Source organism: Talpa occidentalis, unplaced genomic scaffold, assembly GCF_014898055.3.
Source record: "Talpa occidentalis isolate TD23 unplaced genomic scaffold, MPIMG_talOcc4v2.1, whole genome shotgun sequence".
In the NCBI taxonomy this organism is placed as follows: Eukaryota; Metazoa; Chordata; class Mammalia; order Eulipotyphla; family Talpidae; genus Talpa; species Talpa occidentalis.
In genome coordinates this window covers 31,199,227-31,222,721 of record NW_026555331.1, presented here as the reverse complement: position 1 = coordinate 31,222,721, position 23,495 = coordinate 31,199,227, and the positions used below count along the sequence as shown (strand labels likewise).

The window sequence follows — 23,495 nt, the reverse complement described above, 5'->3', positions numbered from 1 at the left end:
ATCGGAGATGAAGCTCAGGAGCAGAAGCAGTTCGGGAAGGAAAGCCAGGAGCTGGGGCAAGTTTCAATTTCATTAGGAATACTTCAAACTGTAATTGACAATAGCTAGAGGCTCAATATAGACTAGCTTAAGAGTTAAAATTCCAAGGGCATCCGCAGTTAGCCAGCAACATCCCCCCCAACCCCCATTCTTGAGCGGTACTTCTAGAAGCTCCACCAGATTCACACTTGGAAGATAAGAGAAAAATCCTTTGCTGTTTCTGGCAAGGGAAAGAAAGGGTAAAGAAATCATATTGAAACACCCAGAATTCTCTGTTCTTCCCAACAAGGTCTGCATTCAAGGATAACTATTTTACTGCAGCCTAATAGACTGGGTTCTACCAAAGCCTAAATGACCTGGGGGAAGGAAAATACCCAACTCAGGCTGACTAAAAGACTGAGATATAATCATAGACTAGAGGTGGTTTTCCTCCTCCCACACCATACCACCACATCAGTAGTGCTCCTATATAATAATAGGGATTGTAGCTAAAAGAACTATAAGCCTCAGAACATATTAAGGATTCTCTAGGAAAACACAAAATAACAGAGGAGAAAAGAAACACGGACAGAGAAGAAATGTCAGTCTGTAGCACCATGGCTACAGTGAACAATGAATACAGGCGACTCCCAGCCAGATAAACATAATTTTTTACACTAAAAGCCTATCTACTTCAGTTCCTTTTACCTGATATATCATGTCTTGCTGTAGGGTAAATGATTGTCAGGCTTTTCTGCCCTCCCGCCATTAGGATTGATGATGGATCCCTGCAGTCCTGAATGCATGCCTGATGGCAGGCACCTGCAGTAGGGTGTGGGCAGAAGTAGGTGGGTACACCTGGGCTGAGAGACTGGGCTCATAAGGGGGGCATCACAGGGACGCCAGCAGAGCAGAACAGAGGGAAAGAGAAACAGAAGAGAAAGAAAGAGGCCACGAGAGGACGCCAGAGAGCCCAGAAAGTCTGAGTCTGAGGATTCCCCCTGGGGCTGGGAACTCCCAGTCTCCTAGCCGCCACCCCCCTCCCCCATCCCCATCCCTGCCTGCTTTGAACCTGGTAAATCCCAATAAAAGCCTGAAAAACCACCGAGGGCTCCAGGACTCTCTCCTACTTTACCCATCTGCATAGGATCATAGAGTCCTGCTCTGTGCCTATCCCGCCCCGACACTTGCCTTCAACAAAAAATTACAAGACATGCTAAAAAGTAAGAACCTTAGTCTAAAGAGATGAAGCATCCAAAAAGACTCAGATAAGGCAGAGTTTTGGGAATTTATTAGACCAGAAGTTTTAAATAATAATACAGTTAGTAAAAACGCAGGCAATAGGCAAGAACAGATGGGTAGTGTAAGCATAGAGACGAAAATTCTAAGACTCAAAAGGACATACTAGAAATTGAAAACACTGTAACAAGAATACCTCTGATGGGCCTCCCCGGTGGCGCAGCGGTTGAGCGCTGGGTCGTGAAGATGCCCGCAGCCTCTGCAGTGCGGGTTCAATTCCCGGCTGCTCCCTGGCCACCGGAGGAGGGTCCCACATGGTGAGCAGACCTCCTGCTGCCCGCTGCTCCCCTCAGCAGTGTACTTAGGTCCTTCTGCCTGCTCTGCTCCCTGCTTTGGCTCTGGTGAATTCTCTCACCCTCCCACATTTCTGACTGTACCCAGTGCTTGTATAAATAAATAAATAAATAAACCTTAAAAAAAAATACCTCTGATGAGGTTCTCAGTAAATAGATGAGAAAAGGATCAGTGGGCTTGAAGAAAGGTACAATAGAAAAATATAAATAAATAAAAAAATATAAAATAAAAATATAAAATAAAAAGAACAGAATATTCATATCTATGGAATGATTACAAAGGGTAACATATGTGTAATGGAAATACCAGAAAGAGGAGAAAGAAACACAAGAAACAGTTGAAGTAATAATGACTGAAAAGTTTTCAAAATTAATTATACTGTAACTGATCCAGGAAGCTCAGGAAACACAAGCAGGATCTAGTCAGCCAAAATGTACACCTAGATATCTCATACTTGAATAGCAGAAAATCAAAGACAAAGAGAAAATGGTGAAAGAAGACAGGGGACAAGATAAGAATTGCATTTGACATCTCTTCAAACACCACACAGGCAAGGAGAGAGTGGAATGAAATATTTGAAATGTCGAAAGAAATAAACCCACTAACTTAGAATTCTATATCCCATGAAATTATTCTTCAAAAGTGAAGAAATAGACTTTTTAAGACAAACCAGAATTGAGGGAATTTGTCTCCAGTAGATCTGCCTTGCAAGCAATGGTTTTTCAGAGAAAAGGAAAATGATATAGGTTGGAAACTCAGTCTATTAAACAAGGGAAGAACAGTGGAGAAGAAATAAATAAAAGGAAAATAATATATTTTGTTTTCTTAATTGATCTAACAGGAAACAGTTTGTTTAAAATAATAATAGCAATAATGCATTCAGAGATTATAGCTATGGATAAATGAAACGAATTGAGGAAGGAACTGGAAATACTCTTAAAAAGCAATTGGGAATGGCAGTTTCTACTTTGAAAATAGTTGCTAGGATTGTATGAGAGGGGGATCCAAATGACATGCCCTCAAGCTTCTGAGTCCTGAGGCCCACATATGGTGCGGGTTCATTCCCAAAGTTCATTTCTTATACACTCTCCTTTCCCTCCAGGAAAGACAGGTGGGTATATATCTGCATTCTCTCTGCTACTAATGCAACTCCAGTAAATAAGAGGATTTTTAACTTCTGAAGTTCTTTTCTTGCTACTTTAACAGTTTACCTCCAAGACTGCACTAGGGAACACTTGCATCTGAATCACCAGGATGGCTGCTCAAGAGGGAGATTCCTGGGTCCCCCCTAAAAGAACCACTGAAGCAGACTCTCAGAGAGGGAGGCCTGGATCTGCATTGCTACAAACATAACAAGTGAAGTCTTATGCTCCCTGAAATTTGAGAACCGCTGCTTTAATATATGGTTCCTTTAGCACTGAGGACAGCAATGCTCTGGGAAAGGGTCTTCCTTTTATTTTAGGGGCCATTTTATTGCTAGCAGTATTATTTCCCTAATCATGTGCTGAATATACCTTCTAACCAAATATAGTGAATGCTCAAGGAATATTTGTTAAGATTGTCTGAAAAGCAAAACATTACACTTCCTCAAGGTCTGTGATAGCAATGAGTCTTCTAACACAGATAGAAGACATTTTATTCTAAATAAGTCTAAAGACTTTTATAGTCGTTTATGCCATGTGTACAGAATCGTTGTGATTTTAAAGCTGGGGGGTGGGGGAAGAAGCCAAACTTTATACTCTAATGCAGACTATCCAAAAAAATCACTTGAGGTTCCAAGTCACTTAAATTGGTTCAAAGAATACCTGCAAAAGAAAAATACATGGTTGAAAATATAAGTAGCTATAGAAAATATAAATCTCAAACACAAAAAACGTATACAGAGTTGTAATGAGAAGCAAAAAAGTTAATAGATATGCCAGCAAAGCCTAAATGTTGGGGGTACTGTGAGGCTGGTCTAATGGTGGGGGAGCCGGAGGAGGGTGCATGGTCTAGGATCAACCAGAAGAGAGAAAAAGAGGGACAGGCACCTATTCATCAAACCCTCCCAATAATCAGAAAACTAGGGATCTTTAGAAAACAAAGCTAAGCCGAAAGATGGAAGATGAAAGGGGACTTCTACTGGGTTCTCAAAGGATTGGGTCAATGAGTCACATTTACACACACCTTCCTGCTATACTACTCTGAGAGGGCATTGTTAGACTCCAACATTAATATCCAATCCAGACTGGCTGATTACATCAGTATCTGTGTGAGAGAAGGAACCTGCTTGATTTTTAAGTTCCCTCTTGTATTTCCAACTTGGGAAAACAGACCTTGGAAAAACTCAGTATGAGAACAAATTTGGGAAATCGAGCTAGAGCCCATTCTCCACACATGGTCTTTGTGGAAGAGAAGATCACCAACGGAGTAAACAGAAGCAATACAAGGCCACTCCAGTAGTCTTCCTTTTCAGAAGGTTGTGCCAGTCAGGAGAGAGGCAAGGTGCTCCTGCACATCAATTTGTTAGTGGGACCTATGCTTGGCTGCACATGGGTCTCTTCTGTGTGTGCATGTGTGGGGGTATTCATGTGCATGAGTGTGTGTGTTAGAGGGACTTGTGGTGGAACTAATCAACTCACCTTGTAAGCAGGGTATAAATTCACAGGAGTTCTGTCACTCTGGAAAGGAGATGAAGTATTAAGAATACACCTTAGGGGCCTCCCCGGTGGCGCAGTGGTTGAGCACTGGGTTGCAAAGCTGCCCGCGGCCTCTGTGGCGCCGGTTCGATCCCCGGCTGCTCCCCAGCCACCAGAGGAGGGTCCCACATGGCACGCAGACCTCTCCTGCCGCCTGCTGCTCCCCTCAGCAGTGTACTTCGGTCCTTCTGCCTGCTCTGCTCCCCGCTCTGGCTCTGGTGAATTCTCTCACCCTCCCGCGCTTCTGACTGTACCCAGTGCAGGTACAAACAAACAAACAAATAAATAAATAAATAAAAATACATGCCTCTTTATTTAAAAAAAAAAAAGAATACATCTTAGTCTTTCCTCCTCAGTAGAGGAGAAAAAACAGACAGGACACACACACACACACACAATCCTCCTGACTTTGGGGTCAGAGCAGATGGGAACAGTCAGTCTTCATCTCCTGCCATCTGTGGTGGGAATGGCCAGGTGAGAGGCAGAACTTTCACATTAAGGAAGAAAGAACTGCAGCGAGACTACCACTAGAGATGTACTCTGGATGTTATGGGAAGATACTCTTTTTCAAGATATATCTGAATCAGTAGACCCAAATTTGCAAAAGATGCTATGGTTGCACAAAAATAAGAGAAATAAGGAAAACAGTGAAGTAGTCATTGGCAATGTACTCTGAAATAAGTCACTGATGGAAGATAACAAATTAACCCCAAACAAAAATTACCTGCAAACAATCTTTTTTCCAGTTCTTCTTGAATTTTAAGAAGTATCCTTTCCTGCTCTAAGGCCTCTATGTACTTTGAATAACACCAGGTTGGCTAGAAAAACAATTTTAAAAATTAATTTTGGAAATATTTGCCCCAGGAAATAAACTAGAGATAAGATCAGCCCCTTTCATTTAAACCTTTTGATGAAGTGTAACACTTAAAAAGAATCACATATCATAAAGTTATAGGTATATGACTTTTCAAAAATAGAACATAGGCATTTAACTTTTAATTAGGTACAACTAACTCTCACTGATCTATCTCACTCCACTTTAATATGAATATGATGATATAAGGATATTTTTTTCTATAACCTTGATCGAATTTTTTTAATTAGCTGGAGGGTGATGATGGGCTATTTCTCAGTGAATCAATGTTGCAAAAGTTTTATATATTTCTTGACAGTTATTCAATCTGATTATGAATTTAGGTGTTTAGGAAAGATTCAAGTTTTATTTTGGGGTGATAGTTTTGCATCTGGATTGATTACAGTTTTTCAGTGCGTAAAATTTGAAACAAATATAGCCATGTCTGCATATATACAAAATATCCATATTTGCAAAATGGCAGTGAATTACTATTTTACCAATTGTTAGTGTAGTTCAACATGTATAATAGTAACTACAATAATAATTTATATTTATAAAATGCCTTTGATTTCCAAAACTTTAGCTTCTTACAAAAATCTGAAGGTGGGTCAGAAGGGCATAATCATTACATCATCATCATCATTATCTCTCTTTCTCTTTAATGGATAAAGAAACAGAGTCAAAGGAGATTAAGTTTTTTTTTTAAGCTTAAAAAGTAAAATTGACTTGTAAGTGACAGTAAAAATTAGAAGGCTGGTATCTCTAATTCCATTTCCCCCTGCATTTTTACACAATGCTTCTGAAATTTAATACTAATCATATGCAAATGAAAATATTTTCAGATGACATTATTAGGTATCATACACTTTTAGATACATATTTTTTAATATATGGCCCCACATAATTGGACATTTCTCTCAATAACAGCCTCATAGATTAGCAGTTATCTTAGCTGGTTAGCTGAACTAATTTGACATTTCTAAATATTACCAAAAAGACTGATTCTCAGGTTAGTATTATTTTAAGATACAAACACCTTCAATGCAAGTCATAAAAAATGGACATAAATTAAACTCATGATCTTTCAGGGAAGTGACATTGCTCTATAAGTATAAATTAACATATAAGCCTAAAATCTATAACCATATTGATGGCCATGTAATGGCCAATTTTATGACAACTTCAAAGAATAAAAAATTGAGACTAAGCATTTGAATTTAATCTTCCCTTAACCTAAGAATATATCAATTTTTTAAAATATCTGCCTTGGGCCTCCCCTGGTGGCACAGCGGTTGAGCCCTGGGCTGCGAAACTGCCCGCAGCCTCTGCAGTGCTGGTATGATCCCCGGGCGCAGGCGAGGGTCCCACATGGCACTCAGACCTCTCCTGCCACACCCGCTGCTCCCCTCAGCAGTGTACCTCGGTCCTTCTGCCTGCTCTGCTCTCCCCTCTAGCTCTGGTGAATTCTCTCACCCTCCCGCGTTTCTGACTGTACCCATTGCTTGTATAAATAAATAAATAGATAGATAAATAAATAAATAAATCTTTAAAAAAATGAAATAAAATAAAATATCTGCCTTATTCTTTCTTCCAGTATGTCATTTCAACTTCTACCACACAAATCTTCATGTGTATCAAGAAGATATTTTCCTTGACAATACTGTACAGGCTCAGCTCAACGAAATTCCCTTCCAATCTCTCTTAGTACAATTATAATTTTAGCCTCATTTTCAAACAAACACAACTGTACTGCTTTAAAAAGACTAAGGTACTACATTCTACTGTTCCTCCATAAAGGAAGCGTTATCTGTGACATTTTTCCTGCTTACCTGTCGGCCATATGGTTGCAGGTCTAAGACTGTTTCACTGCCTAAGGGGCCTGTTTTGATAGCAGATCCTGAAGCACTTGTATATTGTTTGAGTCCATCCTGTAATTATATTAAATTAAATTATTCCAAAAAGGAATAATGCTATATTACATAAACTCTCAGTCAAGAATAACAATATTATATGATAAAATATTTTGTCGTGATCACTACATCTCAGATTTCATCAGGTCAACATCATTAATGTAACATAATCTACTGTTTTGATCTTAAATGTTTTTATACTAATATAAAGATATTAAAAAGAAATGAAATTATGAAGTAGAATGTAAAAGTCATCCCCAATTCTAGTATCCAAGAAAAACAACTGCAAACATTTTCATGAATACCCATCAAACTTCTCACTAGGGAAATAAATGCATGGATAAAATTTATAATGTTTTTATATTTAAGTATGTAAATTTTATGCAAGAGGAATCACACTATTATAGGCTTCTTTAAAATATGCTTTTCATGCAAAATGTTGAAGAAATGTGAATAAATGTAGACTGTGAAGTGCAGGGTGTATTTCATCACCACTGTGTACTCACCACAGCACACATAATACAGTCAAACATTTGTTGGATGATGACATGAAAAATTATATCATAATTTTCACTGGATAATGATCTTAAGCACTCAAATATTTTATTGAGTGAGAAAAAAACAGGTGAATAATATTCTGGTAAAGGGATGTAAAACTACTCAATGCTTGTTATTAATTTAGCTCATTTAGGTTTTTCTTACTTGTTATAAATTATGCTGTATACATACATCTTTCTGTATTTTTCCAAGTCTATCCTTTAGAATAAATTTCTTAAAGTAGCTTTGCTGGAGTGAAAAGAACAAAAATTCTAAATGATATATGTATCAAACTACCTTTCAGAAACAAAGTACCATTTTACACTTTCACCAACAATGAATGAATTTATATTCTCTTTCTCATGCACTCACCAACACTGAGTATTCTCTTTTGTCTATCTGCATGTCTTTGGATACCTCTGAGAATGAACATTTTTTAATGCTTTTAGTCATTTGTATTTCTTTCATTAAGTAAACTGCTAATGTCCACTTTTCTGTTAAAAGTATGTATATTTTTATGATTTATTTTTATGAACACCACACACTTTTGTTTCCCAAAAATAACCTTGCTTTTTTGTATTTTGTTTCCCCAAAATAATAAGCAACAACCTTGCTTATTTTTTTGCCATTTAAAAGTTTAAACTTTTTATTTAGCTAAATCACTGTGATCCTGTTAATGATTTTGCCACTGTTGATTTTAAGCAAATGATATTAAACTAGATCAAAATGTTTCATCAGATTTCTTTGTCCTATCACAACTTCCCTCAGATTACCAAACTCTCTTTGATTCCTTTATAAGATTAAAAACTGCAGGATACAGATATTTATTTTCCTGTTACAAAGAATAACAGAATGTGGAACAGCCACATTATTATTATTAAGATAATAACATTTACTTATGATATGCATTATACTTGACATTTTATTGAATCCTACCTCATTATGTAAGTTCTATTATTATATCCATTTTACCGAAAAGAATGAAGGTTTGGAAAATGAAATGGTTTGCCTAAGATGTCAGAACTAATCAATAGTAAGGACAGGTTTCAAAGCCAGGCACTTGAACTCCAGAGACTGCACTCCTGTCCACTCTGCTATGAGTACCCAGATCAAATGACACCTTACATGAAGAATAGCTTACATGATCTTTTTTAACATAATCTTTTATACATATCAATTTAATTAATCCATCTGAAACCATGTCAGATTAATATTATCACATTAGTTAAGAGAGAAAATTGAGGTTAAGAGTGGTAAAATCATGCCTCTGGTAAATCAGGAAATGCAGTGGCTTTCATGGTAATTAATTTTTTCAGCGAATACATTTTTATTCTATAAAAAAGCATAAGTCTCCTATATCCATTTTTTCCAACATTTCCTTATATGTTTTCATTGACAACAAGCTTTTGGAACAAATATCAAACGTCTTGGTCTTTCTACTATAGCGGTCTTTCTCACCTTACATTTTCCATGTTAAATGAAAGTGAAATCTGTAGTTACTAATATGTAACACTATATGTTTATTATACATGATAAAAGTATTCATAAGTAGAATTCCCTTTTTTCTTTTTTAGGATTACACACCCTAATATACACCTATATAATAGAATTGCTTCTATTCTTTTGCAGTTTTTTCAACTTAATATTGTACTCCTGACTTTCATCCATGTTTATTGTTGTGGTTTATTACTTTTTGTCACAGTGCACTATTTTACTGTATGAATTTATTTATCCAATCTCCTATTAATAGACATTTGGATAGTTTCCTATTTTTTGTTATTGAAAATGTTTGCTGTAAATCATTATCATGTCCCCTGATATTTCATAAATGAATTGCTCTAGGGTATATGTTCATGCAAGTAGATGTGCTAGGCTGCTTGCTAGGTTGAAGATGTCTATTACTTTATTAAGTAAAGTTAAATTGTTTTCCAATTGTTTATCAATTTTTATTCCCATTCACAGTGTATAAAAGTTACAGCTGTTACACATTCTGTTACTGGTAGTTGAGAACACAAAAGACATTTAGAAATGAATAGAAAAATGGCAGGTGATATCCATACAAAACCATCATAAAAGAATAAAAAGAGAGAACTCTAACATTCTAGTTGAGGCAGTAATATCTAAGATCCAATCATGAATCAGAAGAAAACTAAAACCTAGGAGTCCAAAATGAATTAAATATTCCTTTTTTTTTAGGATTACATACCCTAATATACATCTTTATAATAGAATTGCATATATGAAATATATATATAATACTTGCATATATGAAATAATACTACAAATCAGAAATACAGAAACAATAGAAATAAAAGCTTATAAATAAGGTAAAGTACATTACTTGGGAAGAATCCCCCCTTTCCAGTTCAAAGAAAATCAATAAATATGAAGGGAGAGGGGGAAATTGGACAATTTATGAGTCATACTTACAAATTTCACACTATTTCATTCTGTCATTTTAATACTAAAAATCCTGCCCCCATACATAATATTTTTTCATTTGTTTATTCATTTATTCCTAATTTTTCAGTAAAGAAAGATTAATAATTGATCATGTGTTGGACACCATTATGCATGTTTATAAGACAGATACTATCTTTGAGGCTCTCAGTCCAGTGAGGCTGACATGTAAAAATTCATTCACAAGACAATATGTGGTATCCAAAAGAGACAGGATCATAACTAAAGTGGATGGGGATTGCTTGTGCCTACTATCAAACCAAGTTTGAAACCTCTGACTGGAGGCTTTAAAAGACACTAAAATCCGTGTTCTGTAACTTCTCTGTATTTTTCCCAAACCAAATTCTATCAATTCGCACATATCCCATAGCTTTTAAAAGTCTGCTTAAACCCAAAATGAATCTTGACTCACCTTTGCATGTTTTTCATCATCTGTGACTGCCAATTTTTTTTTCTGCTTATTATACTCTCGTCTTCTTTCTAAAACACTCATAATTTTTTCATCAGTTAAGTTCTTCCTAAACTCACAAAACTGAGGCCAATATTTAAACAGAACACCAAAAATTGTCATCTGTATGAAAAAAAAAGCATGTCTCAGATTACAAATGTACCAATTTAAACTAATTCACCATAATAATGGATTACATTCTATCTTTAATATATAGCATGTTTCCTCCAACTTATTGTCTCCAGACATCTTGGTATAGTTTAGCTCAGCACATGCTTATCATCAATGTGTTTTACTACCAATGAGAAGTCTTTCTTTAAAAAGAAAACACTTCAATACACTTAAAAGTCACTTTCTTCTTTATGTTTCCCTAACCAATTGATTGTATTAATAAAGAATCCATTAGGTCTTTTTAAATAAGAAATTTATGTTTTCTTTTAAAACATATACTAGTCAATCTGCCACATACTCTGCTGTTTTATGCAAGTATTCCAAATATTCAGTTCATCAAGAGGAACTCCTCTCTGTGCCTCCCCACCCCCTTCTCTTTCTTTTAGAGAAAGGAAATACCATTTTGCCTCTGGAAAAGCTCTTAAACAAAGCTGCAGATCTAAGAATAAATCTTGAGTAACTTTTAAATGATATAATCTCTCTTTTATGTTAGAGCAAGAAAAGTAGCATTTAAAAAGCAGAGTGGTATCCTGGACAAATGCTTTCTATGAGGACACTCTACATTAAATGATTAATTGTGATATTTATAGAGATAAGAATTGTTGCTCAAATTCCCATGCCAACTTTTTCCATTAGTTCCAGAGGCATACATTATTTCCAAGAAGGTAGGACTTGCCACATCAGATCAAGTCCAACATCTTGTTGTTAGGAATGGCCTTTACCTAATACCCTGGAGAAAAATGAACCATCCCATTAGGCTCCAAGCCAACTCTTCAGGAAAAAAAAAGGACTTTTTGAAAAAATATGCTGCAGGGCTCAGCAGAGTCCCGGATTGGGACATTACATTACTTCTCTTTTCTGTACATGAATACTAAAAATACTAAAAATTATTTACTTCTTTTAAAATACAATCAGGTCAAGGAATTCAATAGCTTGTTAGGATAGTGAACACAAAAGTTATTAATTATGAACACGAAACTTTATTTGATAAATGTAGTTCTTCAAAAACTTTTCATTTACATTTATTTGCCATGCATTTAGTTAAGTATCATCTACTCCAATCTTAAGGGATCATGGTCGTTTTTATATGGACTTCTTAAATTTAAATCTACCACCTCCTTCTCTATTTACTAACTACTGACCTTATTTATCAGTTGTCTCTTTAAAGCCTGAATCATTCCCAGCTCTCAAATATATTTATTTCTATTGATGAAAGTTCTTTGTATGAAAGTAACCCAACTGGGATGCAGTGTTTCAGCGGAATGGAAGACATAAAATTGCTCTTGTTTCAAAAGTTGCAACTATGATTTTAAGTTAAAGGCCTCCCTGGTGGCACAAGGGATTAAACACAGCACTATGAAGCTAGCCAGCCACAGCCACTGCAGCATGAGTTTGATCCCTGGCTGGCCAAGGAGCTATCCACATGGTGCAGCAGACCTCTTCTGTCTCCCCCACTGCTCCCCTCAGCAGTGTATTTCAGTAGATCCACCTGTTCTGCTCCCCACTCTGTCTCTGGTGAATCTTCTCACCCCCTGCACCTCTGGCCTGTACCCCAGTTCTTGTATGCATAAATAAATCAATCTTTAAATAAAAGATTTGGGGTTAATGGGGTAATAGCATACATACTAATCATTAAAATTGCCCTGAATCTCTAAAACCTTAAAAGTAAGCTGTGGATAAGAAAACATTTTAATGAATATTGAGCTACTTTGCAAATGAGAAGATGGTTTTAGTATGCGTAAAAAGGGCCAGTGAAAATTAACTGAGTGATGAAAGCTTTTAAACTATTAGGGGTGCTGGGAGGGGATAAGCAGAGGTTTATCTGAGAACAATACCAAAACAGACAGCACATTTTTTACTTTCTATTCAGCAGAGATTTCACTCAACATTGCTCTCGTTTCCAATTTGATCTTACTCCTTTCTGTTATGATTGATCTCTTCTTATATCATTCAATCACGTGTTCAAAAACGTTACTGACTGCCTACTCTATGTCAGGCATTCAGGCCACAAAAAGTAAGTAAGAAGCATTCCCTGCCCTCAAAGTGCTTACAGTCTAACAGGAAAGTGAGATTTGAGAATAATCACTTTCAGTATCGTATGACAAGTATTCTGATAGGTAAAATACAGGATATTACAGAAATGCAAAAGAGAGAAAATAACTGTAAAAAGACCAGGAGGGAAGAGAGTAAGACCCATTTATAGAACAACAAATATTTCAGTAAGATGGAGATAAATGGCAAAGACTGGGAAGCAATGTTGCTAGAGAGATCTATGAGTATAGTCTGCATTCTGAGGGCAGAGGGGAACAAGTGAAATATTTTAAGCAGAGAAGTGATATGATCAGGTGTACATTTTGAAAAAGATGAATTATATGGTGAAGATGTCCAGGTGCAGGGAGTTTTGGTAATCAATGTGACACACGTTGCAGATGTGAACTGAAATGGTGGTGTGGAATTGCAGAAAAGTAGAAAGAATAACAGATTTCAAGGACAAATGGATACATTTTAGGGGATGAAGCTAAGGTATGAGTGAATGAAGGAAAGGGAAGACATGAAAATGCCAACCAGATTTCCAGCTTATATAGCTAAGTAGGTGATGCCATTCCCTGAACTTCCTTAGGAAACACAGGAGGAATAGCCTGCTTGGTGGGCTAAGGCTCCTAAATCAGATTCTCTCATTTTCAGATGTGCCAAAGTCCACCTTTAATATTATGTCTCATCTTCTTATGTCTCTGTTTTAAGAAATCAAGTAGAAGGCAGAAGCCAGAGGCCTCTGATAAGGTTCACTGGCTGCAATCCCTGGAGAGTGTGCCAGAATCACACCAGGTAAGCAGCTCCAGACATTCACCGCCAGACTCAGTCTTTGATCTCCATGGGCAAGCCCTGGACTGCTTATCAGGCGACCACATTTGGGCTGAGATCGCTAACATCTTTTCATTAACAGATGCTACAGTTCTGGCTCCACGTTTTTTCTATTGCTCACTAGCACATCCTCAATCATTCCTCTATATTTTTGCCCATTTTAATGCATGATTTGGATTGTGAGTCCACTTTCAGTTCCTCAGAGGACTTAGAACACAGCTGGCTCACAAATGAATGTTCAGGAATAATGGCCTTTTTCCACGCTCAAGGGCAATCATACCCTAAATCTCTGTTTCATATCACTTAAATCATGACATGGCCTTCACTATTACCCCTATTATAATTTATTTTTCTTAATCATTTTTCAGGAACAACATCACTAAAAGGCTTTTTAAAATGCAAATAAATTATGTTCACCAAATCACTGTTTTCTATTATTTATCTTAAAAAGAAGTAACTTGAGCAGGTTAACAGGCATGATTTCCCTTTCACGAGCTTGTGTACGTTATGTTGGTTGGGTACTTAAATCCTCCTCTTACTTATTTTATGAGTTATGTGAATATTCCAATCTTTAAAAATACACAAATCTTGGGACACACATATTTTTGTGGTAGCAGATATTTTAAAAGGAAATATGAATGGTGGGAAAGGAAGGAGGAATTAGTTGGAGTTTCATGTGTTGGAAATAAACATGCTAACCACGGGGAGTCAAAGAACAATATTTAAATAACTGTATTAGCTACATATTATCATCAACAAACTAGCAAGTTGCTTGTTTCTCATGGTCTGTGGCATACACAAAGATTTTTTAAAATTAAATAAAGTCCCAATGTTAGGCATTGCCAAATATGAACAATGCAAAAGCTTTAAAAGAATATCTAGATTGTCAATCTATTTAGAAATAGGCTTAGCCATATGCCTGTTCTCTTTACCTGTGCTTCTCTAAATACATATGGGCCTAACTCCTTCCTGTGTTCAATAATCTTCTGGGCTTGCTCTTGTGGAATGTCAATTTGTAAAGCTGGTGGAATACTGGAGTTAATGAAGCAGTTGATAATAGTCATGATCTTCTTATGGATGATGGACTGTTCACAATGAGAATGGCACAAGTCCTGAATGAGGAGAAAAAAACAGAGCAATACATGATTAAAGCACCAGCAGAACACTTTAAATAGAGTTGTGCCAAAATGTGTTTCAGTTAACACAGACATTTTAACTTCATAAAAAGAGGGCACTGGACGATGTCAAGGCTATCCTAAAAAAAAAACAAAACAGCTTTTGTTTCTTTGGGTTGGAGGAACTCAAAGATTGGATAATATACCTTATGCAAATACAGGCTTCATTTAATCCTGATTGCTGTTTCTATGCAAAGGAACAGTTTTAATGGCTATTTGACTCATTTAACAAATATATATTGAGTATTTGCTCTATACATACTATATGCCACTGTATATGTCTTGAGCTGAGCCCCAAGACACAGTAGTACCTGCCTTTTAAAGGTTTGAGGGAGATGCATGAAACATAGTACTTCAATCTGAGATAGTCAGTGGGATGAGCATAGAGGTATATACAGGGTGTTCCTGTGTTCTTGTGAGGATAACACTAAGAGCAAGCACCTAACTCCACTTACAGGGGGATGAAAAAGTTCTCCCAACCAGAACTGCTTCTACACCAAGGTGATCTGGGGGACAGGTGTGCCATCATGCATCTCTTAGTATCTGTATGTTTTAAGTTAAACCTCTTTGCATCATGCTCTTTACAACTAAAGACCATAAATTATAGTGACCATACACTAAAACACAGTCAGTTTCATGTCACAGATATGGGGCTATCCTTTTGCTTAAATCAAGGGGTAGCTTAGCTTGAATTATGTCATTTCTCTGTCAAGACACTGATTTCTAAATCACAGAAAGCAGAGAGAGAGAGAGAGAGAGAGAGAGACAGAGAGAGAGAGAGACAGAGAGAGAGAGAGAGAGAGAGAGAGAAACTTCTAGATCCAGATCAGAAATAAGCCAACATTAATAAATACTCACTGTATGGTGGGCATTATCAAAGCTGTCTTGTGGACATTATTAAAGTAAGAAAAATTCTAGTGTTTGCCATATGAAACTTCACATACAGTTTGGCATAGGTTATAAGTTAAAAAAAAAAAAAAGCTTGAAAGAAATGTTACATTGTGACAATAGTTAGCACTTTCTACTTAATTTAAAACTTGAATATCTACATTTACTCAATTCCCTCAGGAAAAAAATCTATTTATACCACATAAGTTTTGTATGTTACCAAAAAAAAATGCGTTTTTTTTGCCATTACCAGTGAAATTATCACGCAAAATTATTTTGTGAACCTGGTTATAATTATGGAATGTGAAAGAAAAACTAATTTCTGAAGTTACACAGAGTGAGGGGTAAAAAGATTTATTTATTTATGCGTACAAGAGCTGAGGTGCAGGCCAGAGGTGTGGGGGAGGGGGGGTAAAAGGATTCACCAGAGACAGAGTGGGGAAGAGAACAGGCAGATTGAGTGAAGTACATTGCTGGCCAGCAGGCGAGTCAGGAGAGGTTGTGCCATGTGGGTTGCTCCCTGGCTGGCCAGGGATCGAACTTGTGCTGCAGTGGCTGCAGATTGCTTCATAGGTTGCATCTTTAACCCCTTGCGCCATGAGGGAGGCACCAAGAATTGATGTCTCTTTCTGATTGTTCTGCCCTACTGCAGCATTAGCATAGTTAACTTCTAAGGTCTCAGTTTAAGCACACTTTTCTCTTGTAAGCTTCCTGTCACCCTCCCTCCCCTGTCCTCCTTGGGCAGGAGATTTGTCCATTTTAGGTCCTTCCATAATATCCTGTGCTTCTTCCAGCAAGGCACTAATCACTAACTGCCTTACCTACCACTTATCTGCCCCACTGACCCTGACTTTCTAAGAGGAAAGTCTGGGTCACAATTGTAAATGCACTATTTAGCCTGGTCTTTGATTGGTGCTCAATAAATAGTTTTTGGGTGAAAATATACTTTCAGTCTTTTCTCTGTGAACACACACACACACACACACAGTAGATTAAATCATACTACTTGCTAAGCAGCAATAAGTATGAATCAATAATATAAACTTCTTTCAATAATATAATCATTGATTATTCTCCTACATTACAATTTTTAATGGCTTCATACTATTCTATTATATAGATGTATTTTTTAATGCATCATAATTAAATAATCTGTGTCCTATTGATGAACATCTGGGTTCTCTCCATTTTTTTCACAATTCAGAATAATGTATGATTAAGAACACTGCTACCAGCTCTTTGCATATTATCACAGTCATTACTGGAAGGTAGCAACACTGGATAAGAGCATGGGATTTACAACAAAATGTCAAATTCTAGTTCTACCATTTAAATAACTGTGTGACATTAGGAATTTCTCAAATTTTCTGTGCCTTAGCTTTTTCATCTGTAAAATGGTGAAAACATCAGCCTTTACCTCATATACTATTTCATGATGTTGGTTTTCAAGGATGTCTCCTTTCCTGGATGGGAGGGAGATGTGCTGTGTTCACCATTTGAGCTCCATAATCTAGCATAATGGCTGGCTCATTAAATAATAAAGCTGGGCCTCCCCTGGTAGCTCAGGCAGTTGAGCACAGCACTGTGAAGCTGTCCGCAGCTTCTGCAGCGCTGGTTCAATCCCGGCCGGCTGGCGAGGGTCCCACATGGTGTGGCAGACCTCTCCTGTCATGCCCGCTGCTCCCCTCAGCAGTGTATTTCGTCAGTCTGCCTGTTCTGTTCCCCACTCTGTCTCTGGTGAATCCTCTCACCCTCCTGAGCATCTGTCCTGTACCCCGGTTCTTGTATAAATAAATAAATAAATCTTTAAAAAAAAAAACACTTAATAAAGCCTTCTCAGATGAACAAATTCACTCCTCTAGCATGGCTTTTAATAGTTCTAGTATTATATGTTCCCGATCTATATCACAGAAATGTATTAAAAAGACCAAGGGCAGTCTGGAATGAGAAATAATCGCAAAAGTATGGGCTGATTATATATGAATCTGTAGTTTCTTTAACACTTATTTGGCAAGGATTTGCCTCAAAATCTCTCATACTAGCAGGGTTAGGTCTACTCATATTCATATTGGCTCAGACAGTTTGGTGCACCCCATATCATAACTGACCATTCTGGACAACAGATTCTACCTCCTTCATATTCTCCAAAATATTCTGAAATATTACTTATTTAGTGAAAGATTTTGAAAAAGTATCTTAAAATTTTTTTTCTAAGAAAATTTCCAAGTTGAGAACACTACCAAAACTGCTAACAGAAAAGAATAGGGGGGAAAAGTTGCACATACCCACTTGGATTTTTTTCATTTATTTATTTTGTTTAAAATGTGATTCTTTGTACCAATAAAAAAAAATCCTCTTTCATCTCTGTAGGCTTGTTTATCAGTATCCTACTACCTTTGGCTACTATTGCTGTAAATGATTGAGAGGAATTCTTGTAAAGAGATCATGGTTAAAGTTCTGACTATGGATCTCTTTAGGAAGAAAATGTGTGTAGTATATTTAGAGATAAATGATATGTAGAAATAAAGTTAACGCTATTTTCAGGAAGGTTCTCATCAGATGATAATATATGGGAATATCTAGAAAAACCTAAAACTATAATTTCAGGGTTTACTATTGCAATAATAAGTCACAAAAGTATGGTATATTTAACCTAGAACAATAAATAAGTGTATTTAACCTAGAATAATAAATATCTCTATTTACATACTGGTATAAAGATGGCAAAATTGGAATATCTTATCTAAATCTTGCCCATGAAGTTACAGTTAAGAATCTGATCTCTTAATGCATTTCCTTTTCCAAACGAGGTGGTTTACTTCAGTTTCCAGTACAATACCTTATATTTTTGTACTTCTTGCCAAAAGAGTACCCCATTTTCCAGTAAATCTCCTTTTAAAGCCACAAACCGTTGAAATTGTCTTGAGGTAATTGGATTCAATAATGCTTTACGAAAAGCAATGATTTCACAAGATGAAGATATCCATTTACTTTCCACAGGCTTTCCCAAAACAGAAAATACATAAAATTAGCTATGCTCTCAAAACTAATAATGCAAACATTTATTAGGCTAAAAATCACCAACTTCTATCTCTTTTACTTTTGACTATTGACATTTATGGTATAGATACATAGAAACTGGCAACTTCCCCTTTGTCGCTATACTTTTATAATGCCTCAACTTTTATGAGGTAGAGAGAAAAACAACTGGATGATTTAGAACAGATGAACATCATTTAAGAAGATTAACAGTCATCACAGTTTGGGACTATGATGAAAAGCTACATTTTAGTGCATAGCAACAGTTCTATGCTTAAACAGAACAAAGTATTCATAATGATATATATTTTATAATTATCTACATTATATATGCTATATGTCAATATATATCTCTTCTGCCTTTTAAAAAGTAAAACTTAAAAGCTGAACTTTTAAGATATTTTTTCATAATTTTTAGAGATTACCAATTCAGCATATTTGTTTAAATAGGAAATCTACCATTGAGCTTCACTGTAATTCTGTCTTAGAGAGATCATACATTTAGATGAAACATTTTTATATTATTTAATAATAATTATTGCTTGTCATTAATAATTATTGTTACATTATTTTTAATAATAAACTTCCTCTACTGAGGATTCAATTTATAGAACAAAAAAGTCAGAAGGACCATGGTATTTAATAATGCTTAACGGTTTGAACTTATTTTATATCCTCATAATTTTGCAATATAAGATGTCTACTTTTTTTTTTTTACTTTGACCATTTTAGATGACATATCCATCCCCCTTTGGACTCTAAGATTAAAAAGCATAATAGATTTTATTGAATTAAATGAATAGGTTTTTTTAATGGATATATTTTAAAATTTTTTCAAATCTGAGTTTAGCCTACAGCCATGCAAGGAAGCATTGTTCCCAAGGCAATGTTTTAGGTGAACTTAGGAATTATGCTACCAATTAAAACACATGATAAATTCCATTACTGACAGTGCATAAATTAAATTTCTTGAAACAAGTCTTATGTGACCATTAATATAAGTGCTTAATAGAGTTATGCAAAAAGTGCTATGGTAACTCAAAAGAAGGAGTAACTAATTCAGCCTGAGGAGTAAAAGCTTTATAGAGAAGGACCCTGAGGATGACATCTGAGCTGGAAACTGAAAAGTAAAGGCAACTCCAGCCAATCTAGATGAATGGTGATCCTTTGACTCAGATAAAGTGAGGAGACGGCTCACTATTTTAGTGAGGCACATATGCTTTCTGGACAAAAAGCTAAGACCCTTACCATATGGTCCATATTAAAATTATAGCCCTATAAATGGGAACAACTATGTATTAGAATGGGATGTTTATTTAAAACCCACTCAGCAAATAATGTTTTAAGACCTGCTTCTTAAGATACTAAAACTTAGTAATTTAACTAAAACCTGTAATTTAAGCAGAAAATAACATAATATGTAATGCACAATAGTATGAAATATAAGCCCATTCTACTTTAACATTTCAATAAAAAAATACAGCAAAAGTCAAAGATAATAACAGTTTGTTTCAAGATGAAAATACAGAGAAAGAGCATCCTAACAGATACATAGACTCCTCTAACATTCAAATAAAATTTTATCTTTGTTAGTTTGCAGGGGGTCATCTGGATCTAGTTTGTCATTCTAGCAAGAAGGATGAATGTACATACATGTGTAGCCTCAAAAAGATGACTGTGTTTATCATGCTTGTTAAGAAGCAAAACAGGAAATTTCTCTCAAGGTAACATATTACAGAGGTTTAAATAATCACCAAAATGATAGTTATTGTAATTATTTTAAAGTTAAAATATAATTCTAAATAAAGAGGATAATGTAAGATAATTCAACCTACTGATTCTGCTGTTTATTTCTCATTCTTTTCATGTAATTGGCTCTCAAAAAATAAACTACCATGCACTAGAAATGAACAGCTCAACTCAATAAATCCATCAATAGCAAAATAAAGAACAATACATATTTAAAGTCCACTACTAGGGTTGAATGGGTCAAGGAACTCTTTAAGAACAGGGTTCTGCTAGAATCACACTTTTCCCAGATTTCATCAGCTAATTAAAAATAGTGTCTTCAGGCAACTGGGGGTTTAGAAAGCAGTGTATACAATGAGGGTCTTTGAGTAAGAAGAGAAAGAAATATAATGCTTTGACAGAGGGAACTTATAAGGGGAAGAATAACAAATATTACTTGCCTTCCAGACCCCAATTTTCCTTTCATGCTTCTGCAGTAAGAGCTCTTCAGCTATGTCTTTCATCTGTACCTAAAAGCAAAACCAATTATTTTATCCCAATTATTCAGAATGTCAAGTTTTGAAATCATTTACTAATTTAATAGCTTTAAAAGGTGTGGTAAAGGTCAGCATAGCTAAGAGAGAGCCCATTTCAGGAGAAAGTGGTCAGACTTAGAAATGGAAGCCTTCCTAGGTCCCTGGTCACTCAAATTCTCTCGTTTCTTCATCAGCAAATGGAGATAATACCTGACTATATTGCCCCAATGTAGATAATAGTTTCAGTTTCACAGAGACTGAAGCTGCAGAGATAGAGCTTCCCAGATTTTTTGTGCAGTTTTTGTAGCACCAACACATTTTAGAATAGTGCACAAATTACTCAATACCAGGGGGAAATATAGTAGACATTTCTTTAGGTTTTTGCTTATTCAACAGCTTCCCTCTCTCGGCAAGCACTCAGCTAAATGAGTGCTGCAGAGCAGGGAGATGGGAGAGCTGACTTACAGAGACAGGGACTAGAAGCAGTGCTGCTGAGTCTTTTTTTTTTTTTCTCTTCATTTTGATTTACTTAAATTTATTGTCTCCTCTTTTATTCTAACATTTTGTCACCATATGCTGAGTCTTCAATAACCTGACTTTGGGGAGAAGATCTGGGAACTCTTGCCAGGTTCCCCAGGTTCTCCTGGTGCCTGGCTTTTTAAAAGCATTAGGTATCAACTCCCCCCTAAGTGTATGAGCTGTTCCAGTACCAATTCATAATAAATTCTTTCCCTTTCTTTTGTCTCTGGCTTAATGTTGCCAGAATCCAAAGAATGCCAAATCAGGAAATGGCTGTAAGTTACAACAAAATTACTATGATACAGTGAGAAAATACAGTAAAAATTTAGTAGGCAAGTCAAAAATTACACACTCTCTGCCCCATTATTTTTGTAAAGGTCAGGTTTGCCTGTTTTTAGGTGTGACAGTCACATTTTAAATTATCAGTGTAATACATACTTCTTATAAAATAAAAATAAAGCAAAGCAATCCCTCTACTTTATCAAGTAATAAGTAAAATTCTCTCTTTCTAAACCCATTCCTAGAATACAGATCCTTTCAGATACTTTTCCACAAATGGAAAGAGAGAAAGAGAGAGAAAAAAATGCATAATAGACAGAAACAGAGATGTTTACATAATGATATTATCTTCAATACATTGTTCTGCATCCTGCTTATTTCACTCAACCACTAACATCTTCCATACTAAATCTCATTTTTACATTTTCATCTCATGATCTCATTTTATATGGAAATCTGCATAATTTTCTGTAGTATGGGGTACTCATTGCCCATTTATATGAGGAGTTAATAATAGTTATATAAAAATAACAACTATATTATTAACTGATAATACTTGAGCATTTGCTGTGTGCCAGACAACCATTCCACAAAACAAAATATACATCATTTCATCTCATCTTCATAATCTTATGAAGCAATTATCATTATTAGTTTCATTTTTTTTAAATGAGGAAGCATTTAAAATTGTACAATTAATAAGTGGCAATGTTATGATCAAAAGATGGGAGGCTTCACTCCATACTCCTAACCACTATACCACAGAGTATAATATCTGGGTTATTAAGTGGGTATATCTGATGTTTTGACAGGTATCATAAATTGCTATCCAAAGATTACACTAATTTACATACCTTTATCTTTTGACGTGCTGCAAACTGTTCACTTGCAAGAAACAATGGCAACCACACATTTTCTAGCCTATTTAGAACGAGCTTCTGGATTTCAATTAAAACAGATGCATCGAGATGTTCATGGAGAATTTTTCCCCAGCCACCACTTAATTGCATTATCTAAAAAAATAAAAATGAAACAAAAACGACAAACTTCTGTTTTGGCAATGAAACACCAAAAGTCATTAATTTATTCATGCACCCCCAAATCATTTGCTGAGTAGCCAATATAGGTGCTACCATTTTCATTTTCTGTAAAGACAGAGAACTCCCCTTACGTCACAAAGAGATTTGTGGTTTATGCAATAGTTGTCTTAGATTTATGATTTTGTTTACTTATATATTTTAAAGAACATTGGAGTGGGATTTTAATCCTCTGAGACCTCAAGCAGTGACATTTATTTCTCCATGGGCTCAGGATCATGTAAAATAAGGGAATTAGTCTATTAATTTTCTAAGTTCTTTTTTTTTTAATTTTCTAAGTTCTTTTCTAGGTCTAATAGTCTATGAATCTGTGATATTTGTCAAATTGAGTTGAGAATGTATTTTCTTTTGTATATGAGAGTAATAGGGCATTAATTAGTTAAGAGACAACTTTGACTCAGATATTATAAATATGTATATTGCCAACAAAATTGGCTTGGAAATGATGGAATGATGGTAGTCATAGCAATGCAGGGCAGCTCCAAAAACTTCTAAGAAAAGAGAGTTAATGTTCTCTCACTAGTGAGGATAGCACCCTTTATAAAACACAATTTCTTTGTCGCCCAGTTCTTCCTCTTCATAGTTACTGGCTTAAACAAAAGATGGCTTTTTTGTGTACAAACAGCTCAAAATTTTTGGAATGCTTGTTGGAAAAACTACCTTCACACAACTAAAATTAGAACAAGTGCAATTTACATAAA

General features: G+C 35.7%; 1 protein-coding gene across 2 annotated transcripts in view; it reads right to left on the bottom strand.

Moving 5' to 3' along the window:
- Positions 1-2,999: 2,999 nt before the first annotated feature.
- The window catches only part of RGS22 (regulator of G protein signaling 22), a 131,075-nt gene continuing 110,579 nt past the window's right edge, over positions 3,000-23,495 (bottom strand). For both annotated transcript variants that reach the window (XM_037503303.2, XM_037503294.2), the window contains 9 exons: positions 22,552-22,710; positions 20,825-20,893; positions 18,436-18,597; positions 14,466-14,645; positions 10,465-10,623; positions 6,975-7,073; positions 5,014-5,107; positions 4,233-4,271; positions 3,000-3,416 (listed from right to left, as the gene is read on the bottom strand). In XM_037503303.2, the coding sequence (XP_037359200.1) occupies positions 4,267-4,271; positions 5,014-5,107; positions 6,975-7,073; positions 10,465-10,623; positions 14,466-14,645; positions 18,436-18,597; positions 20,825-20,893; positions 22,552-22,710 (927 nt within the window). In that variant the 3' untranslated portion in view covers positions 3,000-3,416; positions 4,233-4,266. The remainder of the gene's footprint in view (positions 3,417-4,232; positions 4,272-5,013; positions 5,108-6,974; positions 7,074-10,464; positions 10,624-14,465; positions 14,646-18,435; positions 18,598-20,824; positions 20,894-22,551; positions 22,711-23,495) is intronic.